Source organism: Pygocentrus nattereri, chromosome 18 (genome assembly GCF_015220715.1).
Source record: "Pygocentrus nattereri isolate fPygNat1 chromosome 18, fPygNat1.pri, whole genome shotgun sequence".
Lineage (NCBI taxonomy): Eukaryota > Metazoa > Chordata > Actinopteri > Characiformes > Serrasalmidae > Pygocentrus > Pygocentrus nattereri.
The window spans coordinates 27767790-27781411 of NC_051228.1; the positions used below are offsets into that span (position 1 = coordinate 27767790).

The 13622-nt window shown below is 41.7% G+C and overlaps 1 protein-coding gene across 1 annotated transcript; it reads right to left on the reverse strand.

The window, feature by feature from the left end:
• Window positions 1-568: 568 nt before the first annotated feature.
• On the reverse strand, window positions 569-7853 carry reep5 (receptor accessory protein 5). The gene is made up of 5 exons (XM_017697321.2): window positions 7592-7853; window positions 7132-7225; window positions 4745-4883; window positions 2308-2476; window positions 569-899 (listed from the first exon to the last, which is right to left on the reverse strand). Exons 1-5 carry the CDS (start codon window positions 7707-7709, stop codon window positions 850-852), a joined length of 570 nt encoding a protein of 189 aa, XP_017552810.1. The 5' UTR covers window positions 7710-7853; the 3' UTR covers window positions 569-849.
• Window positions 7854-13622: the final 5769 nt, after the last annotated feature.

The following is a 13622-nucleotide window of genomic DNA, read 5'->3' on the forward strand; positions in this document are numbered from 1 at the left end:
CCTGATTACAGAATTAGAGGTGTGCTTAACTGTGATGTGCTTAGATCAATAATCTACAATTGACAGAAAACATGACAGTGGGTCAGACGTCCCCTGTCCTGCTCCTGTCCTCCACTCAACTCCTCCATCTTTTCCAGGGTGGAAGAGGATCAGAAGAACAGTAGTAGTAGCAGCTTCAGGACAGAGCCCAAGTCACTGCAGCATAAAAGTTTGAAACTAGTATAAAGTTATTTAGCTGTACATTTAAGGTAAATTATGTGAACACTAATTCTTATATATATATTTTTTTCAATACTAGAAAGTGTGGTTACTTGTAGTTCCTTCAATCTGGCACCTGCTTTGTACATCTGTAGTAACAGCCAAAGGGATGTGGTGAAATTCAGGTAAAGGAAATACTGTTAGTTTGACTGCATATGAGCAAACCAGACACTTTGATAATTTGCTGTGTGTGTTGAAGTAATTACATTTTTCCTTATTTCAATTAAATAAATCTAAATGTGAGACACAGCCAAATGACTGTAGTACTGCACTAACCACCCTGCTAAATTAATATTAAAAAAAAAAAGTCTTTAAGAGGGAAGATATTTTTATTGAGGCTGAAGCACAGTGACTGATCATCACTGGGCATGCGCTATGATCTGTAATAGATAGTTAAAATTAACTCACTTTGTAGTACCAGCAAGGCCATTTCTACAGACAGACAAAGTGAGAAAAACTAGGGGCAAATTTCCAGTTGTTTATATACACAAACACGTACACACGCAAAACCAAAGGCAACGTTTTTTCAGGCTTGTGAAGATCGTACAAGATATGCAGCAGCAGCTGGAGTGGATTCTGTCCCAGAGATTTTTAGGAGCTCTTCTTCTCTTCAAACATGAGGTTTGCTGTGGCTTTCTTGGCTGCAAGAAAAGAATGAGAACAAAATACTTTTAAGACAAATAACTTTACAAATAATCCAACTAAAATACTGTACTAAACAAACAAACATTTTAAGGTTGATTTCATAAGGATGGTCCAGAAGATATGATAATCCTTAATTAGTCCCACAGAGGGGAAATTCTCAGGGCTACCGCAGCAAATGGACAGCAAGAAAATAAGTAACTAACCTTATAAATAAAAAATATATATAAAACAAACTCCATTCACAAAAATTACCTCTATATATTATGAATAAAAAAGCAAATAAAATCTTTACACTGTAAGGACATTTCACCCGAACTGCACAGGAAGTATTGATTGCACTGCACATGGGAATTTTGATGAATTAGTACTGATTATATTGCACAGGGTTATGGCAATCAATTAATGTCAGTTTCCACACTGAGGTGTAGGAGGTCTAACAGAGGGTGAGAAGCAGTGCTAGTTGTACAGTCTAATACATATGGATCTTTAAAAGGAAATTCCTCTGATTTTTTTTTATATTTCTGCATAATTTAAATTGTTGCAGAAGAAACAGTCATTTAAAGTGGTATGATGTGAAATTCTGTTCAGGAGAAACGTAATGAGCCAGAATTGTTTACAGTGGTGGTGATCGGAACCAGACACCTAAAACAGTTATTGCGTCTAAAAGCTCTCTCACAGAAAGTTTACACACAAAACGGTTTTGGCCTAAAATATACATATTTTTTAAAATTTCATTCATTGTGGGGACGTACACATAGCTGCTTGTAAGGCAAAATAGAACCCAAAGAGAATATTTTTTTCTTAGAGTTACCACTATATGACCATTATAAACATTACTTAAAAACCTTGTGTGTAGATTCACTAGAGGTTTTAGATAGGGGGGGGGCTATAACTTATAACTGACATTATGACCTCTGGTTCCCCTAATTCAAGAAGTTGGTAAATGATCTAAAACGATCACATCAAATCACTCTGAATGACTGTTTACATCTCTATGATTACATTTTGAAAGTTGACAAAATTGCCCCTTAAGAATAGAACTGTGGCTCTTTCATGTATTTGGCGTATAAAGTAATTAAAAACATGCTTTCCTTAAGAGTACAAAAGTAATGCTATATTGTATATAATATCTATATATAGGAAGTATGCTTGTATGCTTTTTTTACATAAGTATGTGCTTAAAGGGACACAGATTTCATTTAATAAATAAGTGACGCAAGCAGCAGAAAATGACTCCCAGAGGAGCTGGAGCAACAACAACCAAAAAAAAACAGCCCACAGGCAAAACAAAATCCCTCGTGACAGATCGGAGAGCTTCCTAGTCTTACTGTTCCTAGAATCAAAAGCCAAAGCAAAGGAGCTGAACAGAACACAGATCTGTGAGAAAATAAGTGGCATTTTTACCCTCATCTTTAAACTTGTCTGCAGCCTCTGACGCTTTGTCTTTGATGTCTTTCACTGCATCATCAATAGTCTTCTCGTTCCTCAAGAAGAAAGGGCGGATGATGCGCGTGTAGATCAAGATGGAGCCGTTAGAGGGAGTTGGGGCCATGCACCAAACCAGGAAGGCACACTGAAGGCACAAAAAAACCACAACACATCAGCAGCTAATCTGGAACACATGAGATTAGAGACAACACTATACTGAAGCGCATGAGAAGTTTCGCCTAGCGGTTTTGCATATTTGCTTTCACTAATCCATGAACATAATTAAGCTGTAATTATGAAAATGTGATGAATTTAAGAACTGTGTTAAGATACCATAAAAGCACTGTAAACAGAAACTCCACTGTGGAGGAACACGGAGCTGAAGGACATTTTATGGCAGACTCCCATGACTGAAAAAAAAAATCTGGTTTCAATTTTCTGACTGTGCCCATTCCACCAGCTTGCATTTCAACATTCTACCACCACGACTGATAAAAATCCAAGTTGCCTTACGGACACAGCCTCATCAAACAGTGTTATCCCAACCTTTACTCCTGTCTTAGCAAACAAACCTTCGTTACTATTGACAAAAACATCTCAATACGAAAGAGCTTCTCAGCTCAGGCCAAACATTCGCTGATAGATCAGCATTCCTACACTGACATGCTGAGCAAAAACAGACCATGAATGGAGATGGGGACGTGACACCCATACGGGGGGGAGGTCAGTGATCTCCTAAAAAGTTATTATCGAGATAAATTTACAGTACACTTTACTGAGCACATCAGTTACTGTCAGAGCAGTAAGTAACGTAAGGGCTAACAGCACCCTGCATCTAATACACCACTGTTCAAGAGTGTTCAAATAAATCCCATTTGGTTACAATGTGTATAATATAATAAAGGTATAAAATAAAGGTATAAAATTATTCTAATATGCCTTCATATATTTCAAATAATAGGAGAATCTGGACAAAGATGTTCAAAATTATTTTAGATGCGTTTCGATTGATGAACAGAGCTGTAAAATGGTTCTATAATTGCTGAGGAAACTATAACTGTAAACTGTATAATATTGAGAATTACATTATAATATAATAAAATTTACATCCAGAATGCCTCATATTTCAAAAGTGCTAAGGCAGATACCTTACCAGTAAATTCATTTACATGGATACATACATCATACTATATATCACTTTATAATTTCTTGCTCCCAACATACTTCAAAAAAATACCAAATAAAGTGTTGTTTATAACGTAGGTCTACACTATGTAATGTATCATTGTATATAAAATCAACAAATAAAAAGTTATTACACAATTTAGAATGAAAATATATTTATACCACCGTTTGGAATCACTAATAATAATACTTGTTAACCAGTAATATCTTTTACAGTGTAGATTGAAATGCTATCAATTAGACACCAAATAAATAAATAAATAAACTTATGGTTTATTCACAATTTAAAATATTTTGGGAACAACAAGAACTTACGGTAATTAATTAGCAAAAACGTTATTTAAGAAAAGTATCATTTTCAATTAATTTCCTGATGTAAAATAACTATGAATCACTGTCTGACTAACGAGATTTGGTCATTGACTTTTAAGAGTCATTCTGGATACGAATTTTATTATAAGTTCATTCACAACACTATACAGCTTTTTCATGAATAATTACAAAATCATCCACAGCTTCGGTTGTATGCAAAGGTTTTGGTGCCTCTGGTCAAATGACATGTTTTAGTTGAAGTGAAAACATGTTGCTAAATTTATAAATTTAAATATAAAGATAAAGTAAAAATACTTTACTAAAATACAAAAAATTTAGATAAAGTATCTATCTATCCATCTATCTATCCATCTATCTATCCATCCATCTAACTATCCATCTAACTATCCATCTAACTATCCATCCATCTATGTTACCACATCCTTTACAGAGAACATACATCTGCACATTCTAATCCACATTTACTTTTTATTTGCTGAATTGAACATATTTAACAAAATTAAACATGCCTATGCAAAAGCTACAGCACAATTTATGTTCTATTTTTTTCAACAAGTTAAATTCAGCATATAAATACAAACCGTGCCCTACAATTTGATGAAACATGCCATATTTAAGTGTGTTCCCTGTAGAAGGTGTGTTAACTTTCAGTTAGAAAAAAAAAAAAAACATGCAATCTGACATCAAAAGTTTGTGTTTTAGATTTTTGCATTCAATAAATAATATATTATAAATGACATAACATTCAGCACGACTGTTTTGCTGGTGCAGTGCGTATCTATTAGAAAATCTCACAGAAATTAAATATCCTAATATGTATTACATATCATAAAGATGTCAAAGTACTGTGATATTACAGTGCTGCTATATTGCCCACACTAATAGACACACTTACCTTTCCCATGTAATAGAATGGAAACCAGGACAGGAAAATATCAGCAAAGAACTCAGCCACACTGAACACTCCATACACAACCCAGTAGGTGAGCCATTTTGTGTCGTCGTCTTTGTCGGCGCTTTCGATGGCTTTGATTCTGGGAATAAGAATGTAGGTTTGTGTGTTAGGCTAATGTGAGACAGCCACAGGTTGTTTTTTAATTTTTATCAGACACAGGTAAAAGATATGTAGCCTTTTTCCTCCTGATACTTTACTGTTCATTTTGTTGTTGCTTCTTCTTAAAGCAATATTGACACAGCATTTTGAATTTCAAATGTGCGAACAAGCAGATATTTATCTTCAGGCTTATTTGCGTTGCTGTGACTAGTCCATTGATTCAGTTTTGTGTGTGAAATAAAGGGCAAGTAATGACATGAACTAACGGCATGAACTTTGTACGTGGAACTCTTGGTATGGGGACACACTGTGAGTAATAACTATGATTGTGTGTCACATATGGAGTTAACTAAGAGTTGGCCTAGCCACAACTGTATCAGAGACAGCTGAGTCACAAAAGCGCTCTGCGGTTTAGCAAGACCAAATTTTACAGAAAATGCACAGATCGGTTGCTGTGCAACAGAATAAACACTTCTTCCCTTTTTCAGAACGCTGCTTGTGTAAGACATAGAAGTCTATACCACGTGTGCCAAATGTCCGCCACATTTAAAGCCACACTGTTGGTGCTTCCTGTCTAGTTCTGGGTGTGCCAGCTGCATTTATATGACCTGGACAAAGCTAAGCTGTTGTCTTCCAAGTTTGCTTAGAAAACAGATTTGCTTTTGCATTAACGGTTTCTTTAAAATTATCATCTTTTGGTATGACTGTAATGAAGAAATATCCTGTTTAGCTTCTGCATTTTAGATGACTGTTATAAATCCTAGCACAATGAGAGTCAGCTAGGAATGAAATATGAAAATTACCTGACAACATGCAAATGAAGATTGTAATAACCATGTCTACCAGTGTAATAAGCACACCTAACATTATGATTACTGCTGTAACACATTGTGTAGAAGGTTTTATACCCATGTTTGACAGTTGTATCTAACAGATATAACTTTTGCTTCAACATTTGATGTTTCAGTAGGTAAGAAGACGACTTAGAAGCAACTACAGTCCGTATTATTTTTACTAAATAGTTAGTTTCAACACAGTATTGAAAAAAGAAAAAAAAACAAAAAACAGAAAAATGAACATTCAAAAGAGAAACTGATATTCCTACAGGAAATCCCTTAGAAGGACGGAACAGGACATCACACATCATGCTATGCAAAATATGCATTAAACCAGCTGCCTTTCTTCTGCCAGGAATGTACAAATTTCAAAAGCAACCTGGTTTGCCTTTCTTATGTATATTATTTGGTTTTGTAGTCATGCAGGCCCTGGTGAAGCAAGGCTGCTCTCCAGACTAGGATTCAGTTCCCTTCCTGGTCAGGAACACTAATAAAAGTCTTTGGGCAAGACACCTAACTTCCCCTACATCTGTAACATAATTGAAGTCACTCTGGATGACGTTGTCTGCCAAATGCTGTAATGGTAACGTAAAAGACGAAGTGTGGTACAGTCCTAAGTTTTGGCTACTTGTACTTGAGTTGAGTAAATAAGAAAAAATAGTCTGGAGGATTTTTTGGCTCAATATTTTTTTACAGTAATTGAGGGTCTCTCATTTGCTGTTCTTTATGGACACCACTATCAACGACCAATTCACCAATTCATTTATTCAGAGTTTCTGAATAGTAACAGTAACAGTTTGTGCTTTGGGTCAGACTCAGGTTTATATTTTGCACATATTTTAATTGTGGTTTTGTTCCAATTTTCACTTTTGGGGGTTAAAACCAGAGACAGTTTGAAACAGCTGGGGTTTTTTGTACTGTTTCTAGTTCTGCTGGACTGTTTTACAAGATCCCAGTATTAAAGGACACACTTCTTTGCATTCTGTGCAAACAATCTGTCACACCCAGAACCAGCGACATTAGATCTGCTCCAGAGAACAGACTGGATGTTTAAGGCCTTCCAGTGTGGCTCTGCACAAGGCCTCTGGCTGGGAGGGACGAAGCTGAGGTTAGCTTCTTGTCCGCGAGCTTCATACAAGAATTTTCCGTTCCACCTTAAATGGTGCAGCGGTTACAGACTGGCGCCTGTACACAATGCACAGAATGCTCAGGGCGCCAGAACACAACTGCTGCAACATTTAAGGTGGAACGGAATAGGAACAGACTAGGAAGCCAGCTCGAGCCTAGTTTGGGTGGGTGACGCGCATGGCAGCAAGGGCTCATATTTCAGCGAGAGGTGATTTTTCCATCGTCAGAGTCAACACGAAAAGTAAGCAAAAGATCGGTACTCACGATATGTACGCAGGGTAGACGAATCCGATGAGGTTACACAACAGGGAAGCGCCATAACCCACCACGAGGTAAACGGCAATCAGGGCGATGACAGCTGCAACACAAACGCAGCTTAAAGCATCTCCAACACAACACAAGGCCAGACTCTAACACCACCACCACCACCACAACACAGCTCGGGCCACTTCACGGTGTTCCTCAAAGAGAACAACCACACTAAAGACTGCTTTCCCGCCCAAAGCTCTTACACAGAAACAGATGCTTTCCCCAAAAATGAGGCTGAAGTTGGCGCCCTATTCGCCAGCTTCTTGTCAGATTTTCCCGTTCCACCTTAAATTCTGCGGCAGTTACAGTCTGACGCCTCAGCCGCTATAATAACTGCTGCACCATTTAAGGTGGAACGGGAAAATCCGAACATGAATCTGTCGGTTAGGAAGCCAACAGCAGGAACTTCGCTCACCGATGGCGATGTATGTTCGGTTCACTCCTGTTCTGGCTTCTATCTTCGCCAAACCGTCGGTCAGGAGATTTTTCTCGTTCAGGAACTTCTCGAATCTGTCTTTTAGAGCCTGAGCCATGTTTAATCGTATGTGTCGGCTTTGTCCGTTAGTCAAGTTAACTTCATGAGCTGCAGTCAGTCAACCAGCCAGCCAGTCTCTCCTCCTACTGTAGAGCTGATGCTTCGTCAGAGACTCGCTGAGCCTGACGTCATGTGCAGCGGGCCTCTCGCGCAGTCACACCCTTCCCGTATATCAACTAATCAATATTTACCCACCGCCGCACACTCGGACTCCTACTGCTGAGGGTCACGCCTAACTAGGTTACTGCTACACGAGGTGAACTGCACTACTAAGGGAAATTCCACCAATATTTGAAAATTTCTGAATAATTCAGTCCTTGAGATGTAAACAGAGTGGTTTGATGTGAAGAAGATGATCGCAGAGGCTCTGATTTTTTTATGTGATTTGTCTACAGCACAAATATAACAATTTTACTGAATTATACAAAACCAGTCTTCTACGTTTTTATGTCATGTTGATGATGGTAAAATAAATAATAAAACAAGAATAAATATTCTTTTGCCCTGCGTGTACCCCTCCACCGCCATACATGGATTAATATAATTCATTCAAATACAATTTGCACCAAAACTTTACCACAAAACAATGTGTCATCTGCCTATGCATTTGTAACCATATTCCACGTTTATGATGGAGCTTTCAGAGGCATTAAACTCTTCAGACATCAGGTTCCCTTCACCCCAAGTAGCCATGTTTACATGCAGCCTAATAATCCATTAGTAATCCAAGAAGAAGATAAGTAAACCAGCCATTAGGGGTCTACTTTGTGTACTTCTGGTGCCGGTCCCAAGCCCAGATAAATGGTGAGAGTTGCGTCAAGAAGGACATCCGGCGTAAAACTTGTGCCAAAACTATCATGCGGATCACAAATATGATTGCCATACCGGATTGGTTGAGGCCCGGGTTAACAATGACCGCCTCCGGTGCTGTTGACCAGCAGGGTGCCGGTGGAAATTGGACTACTGTAGGTCGAAGACCATCAAAGAGGAGAGGAGGAAGGAGGGTTAGAAGGCAGCGAGAGAGAAGGAAAGGCAGGAGTGTGGAGGTTAGAGTAGGGACTCTGAACATAGGGACAATGACTGGTAAAGGCAGAGAGCTTGCAGACATGATGGAGAGAAGGAAGGTAGATATTGTGTGTCCAGGAGACCAGAGGGAAAGGAAGCAAGGCCAGGAACATTGGAAGTGGATTCAAACTGTTCTATCATGGTGTAGAGAGGAAGAGAAACGGAGTAGGGATAATCCTAAAGGAACAGCTTGTGAAAAGTGTTCTGGATGTAAAGAGAGTGTCAGACAGGATCATGAGCCTGAAGTTGGAGGTTGATGGTGTAATTTTGAATGTGGTCAGTTCATATGCACCACGCGTTGGTTGTCAGTTAGAGGAGAAAGAGGAATTTTGGAGTAAGATGGATGAAGTGGTAGATGGTGTCCCTAGAGATGAGAGATTAGTGATTGGTGCAGACTTCAATGGACATGTTGGTGAAGGGAACAGAGGGGATGAAGAGGTGCTGGGTATGTATGGTGTGAAAGACAGAAATGCGGAAGGTCAGATGGTGGTAGATTTTGCAAAGAGACTGGAAATGGCTGTGGTGAACACATATTTTCAGAAGAGGGAAGAACACAAGGTGACATACAAGAGTGGAGGGAGGTGCACACAGGTGGATTATATCCTTAGCAGTAGATGCCACCTAAAGGAGATTGGAGATTGTAAAGTGGTACCAGGGGAAAGTGTAGCAAGGCAGCATAGGGTGGTTGTCTGTAGAATGAGATTAGAAACAAAGAAGAGGAAGAGAGTGAAGACAGAGCCAAAGATTAGATGGTGGAAGCTGAAGGAGGAGGATGGTTGCAGGCAGTTCAGGGAAAAATTGCAACAGGCCCTTGGGGGCAGTGAGGAGCTACCTGAGGACTGGGAAAATAGAGCTAAGGTTGTGAGAGAAACTGGCAAGAATGTGTTGGGTGTTTCGTCTGGTCAGAGGAAAGAAGACAAGGAAAGTTGGTGGTGGAATGAGGAAGTCCAGGAGAGTATTCAGAAGAAGAAGGCAGCTAAGAAAAAGTGGAATAACCAGAGAGATGAAGGAAGTAGGCAGGAGTACTGTGAGGCTAGCCGCATAGCAAAAAGAATGGTGGCAAAGGCTCAGGCCTATGATGAGCTGTATGCGAGGCTGGACAGTAAAGAAGGAGTAAAGGACTTGTATCGTTTGGCTAAACAGAGAGATAGAGCTGGAAAGGATGTACAGCAGGTTAGGCTGATAAAGGATAGAGAGGGAAATGTATTAGTGAGTGAACAGGGAGTGTTGAGTAGATGGAAGGAGTACTTTGAAGAACTAATGAATGAGGAAAACGAGAGAGAGAGGAGGACAACGGGGGAGAGATAGTGGATCAGAAAGTGCAGAGAATTAGTAAGGTGGAAGTGAGGGCAGCTTTAAAAAGGATGAAGAATGAAAAGGCAGTTGGTCCAGATAACATACCTTTGGAGGTATGGAGATGTTTAGGAGAGAAGGCAGTGGACTTTTTAACCAGGTTGTTTAACAAAATCCTGGAGAGTGAGAGGATGCCTGATGAGTGGAGAAGCAGTGTACTGGTCCCCATTTTTAAGAACAAGGGTGATGTGCAGAGCTGCAGTAACTACAGAGGTATAAAGTTGATTAGCTACACCATGAAGGTATGGGAAAGAGTTGTTGAAGCAAGGCTAAGGCGAGAGGTCCAGATCAGTGAGCAGCAGTTTGGTTTCATGCCCAGAAAGAGCACCACAGATGCAATTTTTGCATTGAGAGTGTTGGTAGAGAAGTACAGAGAAGGTCAGAAGGAGCTACATTGTGTCTTTGTGGATCTAGAGAAGGCATATGATAGGGTGCCAAGACAGGAACTGTGGTACTGTATGAGGAAGTCAGGTGTAGCTGAAAAGTATGTTAGGGTGGTGCAGGACATGTATGAGGATAGTGAGACAGTGGTGAGGTGTGCAGTTGGAGTGACAAATGGTTTCAAGGTGAAGGTAGGGTTACATCAGGGATCAGCTTTGAGCCCTTTCTTGTTTGCAATGGTGATGGGCAGGTTGACAAATGAGGTCAGGCAGGAGGCTCCTTGGACCATGATGTTTGCAGATGACCGAAATTCTACCGAAATTCTACCAGCATGTAAAGTGTTCAACTAGGGGGGAGAACACTCTGGATCATGTTTACACGAATATTAAGCACGCGTACAGAGCCATACCCCTCCCCCACCTCGGACAGTCAGACCATCTTTCCCTTCTGCTCTCTCCAACCTACACCCCCCTACGGCGCAGAACTAGGCCTACCATAAAGACTGTTACAACCTGGCCTGACAATGCACTCTCAAAACTACAGGACTGCTTTGAACAGACAGACTGGGACTTATTTGAACACCAGGAACTGGAAACATTCACAGGAACGGTGCTGGACTATATCAAGTTCTGCATCGGAAATGTGACTGTGGACAAAATCATCCGGGTTTACCCAAACCAGAAACCATGGATGACCAGCCAGGTCCGCTCTCTCCTCAGAGCCCGGGATGCCGCCTTCAGGTCAGGCGACAGAGCTATGTACATCGCCGCTCGAGCTGACCTGAAGAGAGGGATTAAAAAAGCCAAGGCGGACTACAAGAGGAAAATAGAGTCCCACATGTCCAGCAACAACTCACGGGAGGTGTGGCGGTGCATACAGAACATCACAAACTTCAGAGGCTGTGATGTGACAGCAGGAGTACTGAGTGCACCGTTGGCAGAGGAGCTGAACTGCTTCTTTGCTCGCTTTGATGCATCTCAGCAGCACTCTTCTGCTCCTGCCCGACCTCCACCCCCACCCGGCTTCCACACCACTCCACTCACTGTACAGGAGCGCGATGTCAGACGGGTGCTCCTGGCAGTGAACCCCAAAAAGGCTGCTGGTCCTGATGGAGTACCCGGCAAGGTGCTCAAAACGTGTGCCAACCAGCTCGCCCTCACCTTCACCAAGATCTTCAATCTCTCCCTGGCCCAAGCCATCATCCCGCCCTGCCTGAAGTCAGCCACAGTCATACCAGTGCCGAAAAAGTCTACCATCACCAACCTTAATGATTACCGCCCGGTGGCCCTCACACCGGTAATCATGAAGTGCTTCGAGAGATTGGTACTTCAGCACATCAAAGACTCTCTGCCCCCAGACCTCGACCCCCACCAGTTCGCATACCGTGCAAACAGGTCAACAGAGGACGCCATAGCAGCAGCTCTCCACTTTGCACTGAGCCACCTGGAGCAGCAGCACAGCTACGTCCGAATGCTCTTTGTGGACTACAGCTCTGCTTTCAACACAATCATCCCGGACATTCTTATCACCAAACTGGGCACCCTCGGACTCCCCCCCCTCACATGTGCCTGGATCAAGAACTTTCTCACTAACCGGCCCCAAACTGTGAGACTTGGCCCCCACCTCTCCTCCACTCGTATGCTTAGCACCGGCTCACCACAAGGCTGTGTGCTGAGCCCCCTCCTGTACTGCCTCTACACCTATGACTGCAGTCCGGCCTGTGACAGCAACCTCATCGTCAAGTTTGCTGACGATACCACAGTGGTCGGACTCATCTCAGAAGGAGACGAGACAGCCTACAGGAAGGAGGTCCTGAAGTTGGCAGCTTGGTGTTCAGAGAATAACCTGGCTCTGAACACCAAGAAAACAAAAGAGATCATCGTTGACTTCAGGAAGCACAGCACTGACCCAGACCCCCTGTCCATCAACGGCGAGTGTGTGGAGAGGGTCCGCACCTTCCGGTTCCTTGGAGTCCAAATCTCTACCAACATCACCTGGACAGACAACATCACAGCCGTCATCAAGAAGGCTCAGCAGCGACTACACTTCCTGAGAGTCCTCAGGAAGCACAACCTGGATTCCAACCTGCTGCTGACCTTCTACCGCTCTTCCATCGAGAGCCTGCTGACGTACTGCATCACAGTGTGGTACGGCAGCTGCACCATGGCAGACAGGGAGAGGCTTCAGAGGGTAGTAAAGACAGCACAGAAGATTATTGGCTGCCCTCTCCAATCCCTGATGGACATCTACACCTCCCGCTGCGTCAGCAGAGCGAAACGCATCACAATGGACAGCTCGCACCCCGGATCTGTACTGTTTGACCTGTTGCCCTCAGGAAGGCGGTACAGATGCATCAGATCAAGGACAAACAGACTTAAGTACAGTTTTTTCCCAAAAGCAATAACACTTCTCAACTCACAGATGCACTGATAGTCTATCCCCAGACTTCCATCACCACCTACATACCAGTCTATTCCCAGACTCCATTACCAGCTACTGTGCAATACTCTGCATACGGAAATGTGCAATCATACTGTACATGTATGTACATTATACAGGAATACGTGCAATACTTAGCAATGTGCAATATTATTGTACATACAATACAGCTGTAAATATCTCCATATTTATATCATGTAAAAAACATAGTTTTTATTTTGTTTCTTTATTTATTTCATATACATATATATACAAACGCATAGAACTGTGCACAACCCCTCCCCATTCTATTCCGTGTCATTTGTTTACATTGTGTGTTTGCACTGAGATGGAGTTGCTCTTAATCTCATTGTACTGTGTATAGTGACAATAAAGGCATTCTATTCTATTCTATTCTATACATTGTAATCTGTGGTGAGAGTAGAGAGCAGGTGGAAGAGAATCTGGAGTGGTGGAGGTTTGCACTGGAGAGGAGAGGAATGAAGGTCAGTAGAGACAAGATGGAATACATGTGTGTGAATGAGAGGGAGGCAGGTGGAAAGGTGAAGATGCAAGGAGTAGAGGTTGTAAAGGTGGATGACTTCAAATATCTTGGGTCAACCATCCAGAGCAATGGACAGTGCAAAAAGAGGTGAGGAAGAGGGTGCAGGCAGGATGGAGTGGGTGGAGACGG